This window comes from Theropithecus gelada, chromosome 1 (assembly GCF_003255815.1).
Source record: "Theropithecus gelada isolate Dixy chromosome 1, Tgel_1.0, whole genome shotgun sequence".
Taxonomy (NCBI): domain Eukaryota; kingdom Metazoa; phylum Chordata; class Mammalia; order Primates; family Cercopithecidae; genus Theropithecus; species Theropithecus gelada.
Window position 1 is genome coordinate 43,358,630 of NC_037668.1, and position 8,693 is coordinate 43,367,322.

The window sequence follows — 8,693 nt, forward strand, 5'->3', positions numbered from 1 at the left end:
GTCTCCGCACACAAGGAGAAAAACCCACAGGCCCTGTAGGGCTGGACCCTACAGATTTTTAACTTTATTTAATTTTAATTACTTCAAATTTACCTTTAACCACATGTGGCTAATGGCTACTACAAACCTGTAGTGCCACTAAGAAGGTGAGTCTCACTAGCAGAGCAGTTGGCCACATGCAAATAGATGGTGGTGTTTAGATTTCTCTCCACATTTGCTAAACACTCCAGGAGGTCAACACTGTGTAAAAGGATTGGTTCATCTTTTTCTCCCTCAATAACCTTATAGAGTTAAATTACAATTTCCCAACTTTTTAGGGTAAGAAATTTCAGGGAAACTGAGTCACAGAAAGGGGTTTTTCTGTTTGTTTGGTTCATTGGTTGTGGTTTTTTACGACTTGCTAATACGTTACAAGGCCAGGATGAGAGCCCAGATCCAAAACCTGCCTGTTTTTCAGCCATACTAGGGTGGCAAAATGGCAACCTATGGTTCCCACAAGGTTCTTAAAAAATTTCTGAATTTGTTGCTAACATTTTAAGCCAGGGAATTTGACAGAAGAATCAAGATTTCCAGCTTCTTTCTTAAAATATGAAAGCTGGCCCAGGTACAGTGGCTCACACCTGTAACCCCAACACTGAGGCAGGAGAATCACTTGAGGCCAGGAGTTTGAGACTCATCTGGACAACATAGCAAGGCTCCTATCTGTACAAAAAAAAAATTTTTTTAATTAGCCAGGCATGGTGGCATGTGCCTAAAGTCCCAGCTACTCTAAAGGCTGAGGCAGGAAGACCACTTAAGCCAGGAGGTCAAGGTCGCAGTGAGCCATGATCTCATCACTGCACTCCAGGCTGGGCAAGAGTGAGACCCTGCCTCAAATAAGTGAAAGATCTGGCAATACTGGGCCATTTGCTGGTATGGCCATACTCAGCTGGAGTCAGAGAGCAGTGCAAAGGTATCCACTATGATGCCCATCCATCAGGCCTCCACAGGCACTGAGTTTGTGATCCCCGTGAACATTCCTGAAGGCAAGGACTGTGGCCTCAAACCATTTCTGTTCCCCAGTAGGGGCCAAACAGAAGTCACAAGACTTATTTTATTATTAATGAATAATTACTCATATGATACTCAATTATTTAAAGACTCTTTCCCTGGGCCAGGGCACTGGCCAGGGATATCCAGCCAGCCACTCACGCCTAATGCACCTCATGGTAGGAAATATCTCCTGCCTCCTCACAGGCCTGTGATGAGGGTCAAATGAGACAAAGATGAGAAAGTGCTTTTAAAGAAAACCTCAAATGTTTGACTTTATTTTTCTCCATTACCTGCATCAGGTCCCGTCATTCCCAAAACCCCTTAACAAAACATAAACTGAACACAGAAGGGGCTGGCCAAAGAGGGCAGGGCACACTGAGCCCTCGCTCTGTGCCTGGCACTACACTGTTTCACATCCATTATTTCATGTAGTCCTTATGACAGTATTATTCTTATCCCCATTTCACAGCCCAGAAACCGTGGCTCAAAAAGGGGAAATGACTGGCCCAAGAACACGGTGCCAGGCAGTCTGATGCCAAAGTGGGTTCCCAATATCTCTATACTAGAAAAGTAAAAACGCACACGCCTCCTTCCTCGCAAGTATTAAAGTAAACTAAAATGGAGACCAACCATGAATAATTCCTGAGCAGACAAAACCGATCAGGTATCCTTAGTGACCTAAATCTTGCTTAAACTGCAAACAGCAAAATTTAACTTGGGTCATATCTGATAAATGCTTATGTTAGAGAGAAATAAAACTTAACTCCAGCCAATGATAAGCAAGCATAAGCAGTCAACTAACAGATCTTTAAAAAAAAAAAAAAAAGGCAATTTTGTAACTGCAAACCAATCAAATAATTTCGTTATTTTGCTTCCACATTTTCCCAACAAATACTTGCCTCTGACCTTTTGTCATTACAACACTAAACCTCTTTCAGTCTGGTGTTCTCCGATTCATGAACTGTTTCTTATTCAAAGTTTTCAAGATGGGTCTCACATTTTTCCTTTACACAAGAAACACAAGCACTAACGGTGGACGCTGACTGAGTATGGCGTGGAATCGCTTTAGCGAACACCCGACTAAGAGGTGTTTGGGATTCTTAGTCTCCGCCGAGGGGTTCGAAGCCACAGGGAAAGCTAGGCTCCCGCACAATGGCTCCTCGAGGGGCGTGGGGACTCGGCCGTGCAGCGCGGGGCCAGGGAGCCAGGGGCGGGGGCGCACCTGGATGTCCTCGATCATGTGGGGCTTGAAGAGCTCGCGGCTCAGCAGGGCGTCCCAGAGCTGGTCCACCTGCAGCTCCTCCACCAGCCGCAGCCGGCACCGCCACAGGAGCCGCCGGTCCGCTTCATCCATGGCGAAAAGCTTCAGTCTGCTTCCGGGCCTCGGCCGCCCGCCCCAGTCCCCAGGACCCGCCCCACTCCCCAGGGCCCGCCCCCGCGTCACTGCCCAGGGTCAGTCTTCGCTCCACCGCCTCAGGACTCATCTCCAATGCCTCACCCCGCCCCCAGGAGTCGCGCTTGCGTCACCTCCCCGCCCTCAGGACAACCCTCCGCGCCTCGCCCTGCCCCCAGGGTCAACTCTCGGGTAACCGCCCCGCCCCAGAACCCGCCCCGCGTCACCGCTCCGCCCCAGAACCCGCCCCCACGTCCCCGCACCGCCCCCACGTCACCGTCCCGCCCCCAGGACCCATGTGCAAGGCCTCGCCCCGCCCCAAGGATTCGCTTTTGCGTCCCCGCCCCGCCGTCAGAACGCACCTCCGCGCCTCGCCCTGCCCCCAGGGTCAATTCTCGGGTCACGGCCCCGCCCCTGAACTTGCCCCCGCGTCACCGCCCAGTGCCCGGGACTCGTCTCTAAGGCCTCACCCCGCCCCCAGGTTCGCAATTGCGTCTCGCCCCGCCCTCAGGACGCACCTCAGCGCCTCGCCCCGACCCCAGAATCCATCCCGCGCCACCGCCACGCCACCGCCACGCCCCCAATGTCAATGTTGCGCCACCGCCCCGCCCCCAACGCCAAGCCTCGCGCCACCGCCCGGCCTCCAAGAGCCAACCCCCTCCCCTCGCTCAACCCTCAGAATCGTCCTTGCGTCACCGCAGCGCCTCGGACTCCAGCTCGCACCCTCGCCCCGCCCCCAACGTCAATCCTCAGCCCCAGGATCCAATCTCCTGTCACCGCCCCGCCCCAAAGGCGGCACCTCCGCACCTCGCACGGCTCCCAGGGCCCAGCCCCGCCCCCGCGTCACCGCCCCCCTCGGGGCGCAGGTGCCCGTTTGCAATTGTGGCACCAGTTCCCGGTCCACCGAGGGCCCCTCGCCAGAATTCACTACGGCCCCGCTTTTACAGAGACTCGGAGAGAGTCGTCACACTTCCAGAAAGAGGGAAACCATGAGTGGAGCCACGGTCTGCCCCACCCCGTTCAACCTCCTCCGGGGCATGGATTCCCCTTAGCCTCCTCCTCCACCCCAAGAAAAACCATAAGCTCCCCTCACCGCCCCTGTGCCCAGATCGCAGTTGACTGTTCCAAACTCGAGTGTCTGATCCAACCAAGCCCACCTTACACAGTCTTCCATTCCCTCTTCCCTCCCTCCCACCCTAACACCTCCCACACAGAAAAAAAACTGGCAGAAATCTAGTCCCTCTAAACTCCCGTCGTTTTGAACGGTTCATTTTCACATTTCAAAAATAATCGTTTCTGTTTACTGAGCATTTGCTAAGTCCCAGGCATCGTGCTAGCCACTTTTCATGCTTATCTCATTTATTCTTAACTACAATCCTGCCAGTTTTACAGATGTAGACCCTAGGGTTCAGGGAAACGAATGTTTAAGGACACATGGGCAGTAAGCGGCCGAGGCAGGCAGGATTGAAACCCGAAACCTGACTCGACAAGCCACACTTTTAAAATCCAAGAGTCCACCTTAGAATATAATCGCTTGAGCAGCAAAACCTCAGCCCCATTCGTTCACTTATTCTCCGAATTTTTTTTTTTTTTTTTTTTTTTTTTGAGACGGAGTCTCGCTTTGTTGCCCAGGCTGGAGTGCAGTGGCGCGATCTCGGCTCACTGCAAGCTCCGCCTCCAGGGTTTACTCCATTCTCCTGCCTCAGCCTCCCAAGTAGCTGGGACTACAGGCGCTCGCCACCTCGCCCGGCTAGTTTTTTTGTATTTTTTAGTAGAGACGGGGTTTCACCGTGTTAGCCAGGATGGTCTCGATCTCCTGACCTCGTGATCCGCCCGTCTCGGCCTCCCAAAGTGCTGGAATTACAGGCTTGAGCCACTGCGCCTGGTCTTTCCGAATATTTATTGAGGCTGTAGTCAAACACTGAGAACATGGAGGTGAACAAAACAAAATCCCTGCTTTTAGAGTTTACATTCCAGTGGAAGGATCAGGTGATAAACCATATAAATAAATAAAAGACATAGTATGTTAGTGATAAATGCAAAGAGAAGAAAATAAAAACAGGGCAGAGAGATGAACGCTCTTTATATCCCCAAGGGATCTATCTCATTGGCTCAAAGAAAGTTTCCCTCACTCACCTGTGCCTTATCCCTCTCCCAACCCCCAGCGCCCTTTCCCCGTGCTTAAGGCAGAGACCGGTACATTCTTGGGTGGAGCTCGCCTTTCGGTAAACGGGATTAGGAGTCCTGGATTCTCTCAACTCAAAAAAAAAAATCAGTAAACAAAAATAAAAGGAATCCTGGATTCTAGGCCTTGGGCAAATCCCTGCCCCTCTCTGGACCTCAGTCTCCTTATCAGTATTGGAGGAGTTGGAGAGTTAAAGAATCCTTAGGGTCCCTTCCAATCTGACGCTCTAGGATTCTATGAATAGGGTTAAAGAGAATAGGGACCAGAGATTGCGTCCCCATCCTAGCAACTGTTGCTAGACGAGGGCCATCTCCCGGTAGCAGCGGAAACACCTTCCTGGATAGAGGAGGGCCTTCTGGCATCCCATCATGCATAGCGACTTCGCCTCGCTAGGAGGCACGTTTTGGCCTCTTTGGTCACGATCAACCCTTTGGAAGCAACCAAAGAGCGCCCCTGGTTCCTATAGCAACCGCCCCAGGTCCACGCGTAGACGGCGAGTGGCAAGGGTCAAATAGATTCGCCAAGTAGAAACCCTCGACCTGTTCTGTCCTCGCCTTCAGTGCGATGGACCTTTAAGCGTCACGTGACTCCCCTCGGACTTGTCCCCGCCTCTTTCCCCTCCCCAGGCCCCGGCGAGCGCTGTTGTGGACGGGAAGCTCCCGGCCCGGCGAACTAACTGGAGCACGGACGCTGCAGCCGGTTGGGCCGGTGTACTTTCCCGGTAACTCCTTCCCGGCGTGACGCGCGGAACCGCGGACGCGGCGGGGCCAGGTCGACTCAGGGATTTCCCGTCAGTTCCTTCTTGTTTCCAGTCACTGCTGGGCCCGGGGGGAGCCGGGAGCCAACAGGGCCGGGCCCTGGGCTCTCGGAGGGCGGCGGGGGAGGGGGTTGTCTCCTGCAGGGTTGCGACCTCCGGCGGGAGCGCGAGGCGGGTTTTAGACCTGGAGCTTGTCTCTGGGAGCCTCTTCCTGGTCCTGGAGATGCTACCCAGAGGGTTGGCAGCCTACCTGTTGGGCAGGTGTTTGCTGCTCCGAGGTCGGCGCCGTCTATCTCGCATGTCAGCGAAAGAACTTCCCAGACCGCCGCCACTCGGGCCCTCTAACTGGAAGGAACTGACACAGTTAAATAAGGCAGCGGTCGTACTGCATGGTAGAAATAATAGCACTAACGACCATTTATTGACTGTTGACTCTGGGCTCAGTAAACCCTTGAGATGCATTTAGTCCCCACATGATGATCCTTCAAGGTAGTAGTATTCATTCCGATTTTTGAATAAGGACGCTGATGCTTAGTAAGTTTAAATAATTTGCCCAAGGTAATAAAGTAGTGGAGAGTAGATCCCAGCCTTCAACCCGTATGCTTAACCAGTAGCTACATCGCCTTCACGTGTTTTGTAGGCTATAATAGGTTGCCTTAACAAAGAAGAAACTGGTTTGTTTTAGGATTTTATTCAGCACGTATGCAATTTTAAACATTGATCATCAGATTAGTCAATTTTGTGAGGACCCCCAGGCGGCATTAAACTTGCACTTACGGAAATCTACCACTGTTATAGCTTTGCCCCTCTTCAGTAAGGTGTCACAGTAGACAGTTGAACCTTAAAACTGTATTAGCTTATGAGAAATCAAGATAAATTGAGAAAAACATCGTAGGGTATAACAGCGATCATAATTGTGGAGTATAAATATCCACAATTCCAGCACTACCCTGTTCATTAACCAGCCAGGATTATTTCCAAAATTCACAATGAATTAAGTCACTGTATTCACCACAGATGGAGCTTAAAACTTTTAAAGACCACGTCTGCTGTTTGGTCTTTGCCATTAATTCTTCTTCACATGGAAAACTGAATTTTTTTCTTGCCACTTTTTCTCATCTGAGGTTTCCATTAATAATGACCATATTGGCCGGCGCGATGGCTCACGCCTGTAATCCCAACAATTTGGGAGCCGAGACAGGTGGATCACCTGAGGTCAGGAGTTCAAAACCAGCCTGGCCAATATGGTGAAACCCCGTCTCTACTAAAAATACAAAAAATTAGCTAAGCATGGTGGCGCATGCCTGTAATCCCAGCTACTCGGGAGGCTGAGATAGGAGAACTGCTTGAACCTGGGAGGCGGAGGTTGCGGTGAACGGAGATCCCGCCATTGCACTCCAGCCTGGGTAACAGTGAAACTCCGTCTAAAAAAAAAAAAAAAAGGACCATATTGCTAATGATTAAAGAGCAGCTTCTCATATTCTTATTTGAATGGGTGTGGTGAGAAAGAACAGAATTGAGGTATACTGCGTTTTAACTACACAGTTTTTTTAGTGTTTCACCTCTGTATTTGTACTTATTTAATGCCCAAGAATGCCACAACTATCTCATTTTGTAGTTTCGTGCATGGTAAATCTTGTAGTTTCATGAGTTTGTTTAACATGTACTCGGTGAAGTATTCTTAAACCATTTATTTTCTTTATTCTTATCAGAATAAATGAAATCATGTATTTGAGAGGTAGTCGCCCTGATTATCCTATTTAGGTTTCCTCACATTTAGGTATTGTTTCTGCATCCCATTCATTTTCATTCATTTCTAAAGCTTTTCTAGTCCAAGTATTCTGGAGAGTTGCTATTCTTATTACTCAGCTTTTCATCTGTAATAGTTCCTATTTGTGATACTCAAAAGTAGTAGTGAGGTTTTTGATTTTAAGATACAGTTCAACAGCTTGACACTTTTCTGCAAAATACCTTTGGTTTGTTTTGTTTTTCATCTATATATCTTGTACCTTTACCTAAAAAGCAAGACTGTCCAGGTTTCTGCCACTGAAACTCATTGCCTCTTCAATCATTTCAGCTCTGGAAAGGAAGAGAAATGGAAGTGAGAAAGTTGAGCATTTCCTGGCAGTTCTTGATAGTTCTGGTTCTGATCCTGCAAATTCTGTCTGCGTTGGATTTTGACCCATACAGAGTCCTAGGGGTCAGCCGAACAGCCAGTCAGGCTGATATTAAAAAGGCTTATAAGAAGCTCGCCCGGGAATGGTAGGTGAAACAAAGAAATAGAGATTTAACGTAAGCTAAACAGTCTTAGCAGGGATGAAGTCTAAATTATGACTAGCTTTTATTTGTCTCTGTTTCTATGTTCAATATATATATCTGTCTAAAATATTTTATGCAGGAGAGCTAATGTTCATGTTCTTTAATTGTTAGTGATAAGATGCAAAGCCTACGTTTACTCTGAAAATCCCTTTTAGGAATACTTTGACTTAAAGAATTGCCCTAGATATTGTTAGCATATTTAATGTTAAAGTAAGAAACTTTAATTTTAAAAAATGTATATATAGTCAGTAATGGATATGCTACCCTTCCCATGATACATTATTCATAAAGTAACTTTGTGAGTGTAATTGCTAAACAGGAATATTATACAACCCTATTCTCTAAATTATTAATTTCTACGCTTTGAAAAAAAGTTTAGAGTAATAGCCTTTTGCCTCCAAAAAAGAAAAATTCAGAAACCAAGTATAGTTGTCTCTTGATATCCGTGAGGTCTTGGTTCCAGGATCCCCAGGGATACCAAAGTCCATGGATGCTCAAGTCCCTATATAAAATAGCACAGTATCTGCATGTAATCTATGCATATCCTTTCATATACTTTAAATCATCTCTAGCTTACTTATAATACCTAATACAATGTAACTGCTGTGCAAATGGTTGTTATACTGTTATTGTTTAAGGAATAATGACAAGAAAAAAGTCTGTACGTGTTCAGTACAGATGCAATTTTTTAAAAATATTTTTGAATATTTCAAAATAGAAAATACTGTGTTTTGGTTGGTGGAATCCATGGGTGTGAAACCAACAGATATACAGGGCTGACTATATATTACTTTAAAAAAAATTGACCTGGCATGGTGGCTCGTGTTTGTAATCCTGGCACTTTGGGAGGCTGAGGTGGGAGGATCTCTTGAGCCCAGGAGTTTGACACCAGCCTGGGCAACATAGTGATACCCCATCTCTACGAAAAAAAAAAAAAAAAGGTGGGCCGGGCGCGGTGGCTCAAGCCTGTAATCCCAGCACTTTGGGAGGCCGAGACGGGCGGATCA

General features: G+C 48.1%; 2 protein-coding genes across 7 annotated transcripts in view; one reads left to right on the forward strand and one right to left on the reverse strand.

Moving 5' to 3' along the window:
* The window catches only part of CASP9 (caspase 9), a 29,350-nt gene extending 26,656 nt beyond the window's left edge, over positions 1–2,694 (reverse strand). For 2 of the 3 annotated variants that reach the window (XM_025391672.1, XM_025391662.1), the window contains exon 1: positions 2,255–2,694. In XM_025391672.1, the coding sequence (XP_025247457.1) occupies positions 2,255–2,386 (132 nt within the window). In that variant the 5' untranslated portion in view covers positions 2,387–2,694. The remainder of the gene's footprint in view (positions 1–2,254) is intronic. The other variant, XM_025391682.1, reaches the window with a different exon arrangement.
* Positions 2,695–5,066: 2,372 nt separating this feature from the next.
* The window catches only part of DNAJC16 (DnaJ heat shock protein family (Hsp40) member C16), a 52,548-nt gene continuing 48,921 nt past the window's right edge, over positions 5,067–8,693 (forward strand). For 2 of the 4 annotated variants that reach the window (XM_025357050.1, XM_025357035.1), the window contains exons 1-2: positions 5,067–5,331; positions 7,445–7,629. In XM_025357050.1, the coding sequence (XP_025212835.1) occupies positions 7,463–7,629 (167 nt within the window). In that variant the 5' untranslated portion in view covers positions 5,067–5,331; positions 7,445–7,462. Of the gene's footprint in view, positions 5,332–7,295; positions 7,630–8,693 lie in introns of those variants that run through there. The other 2 variants (XM_025357056.1, XM_025357041.1) reach the window with 2 other exon arrangements.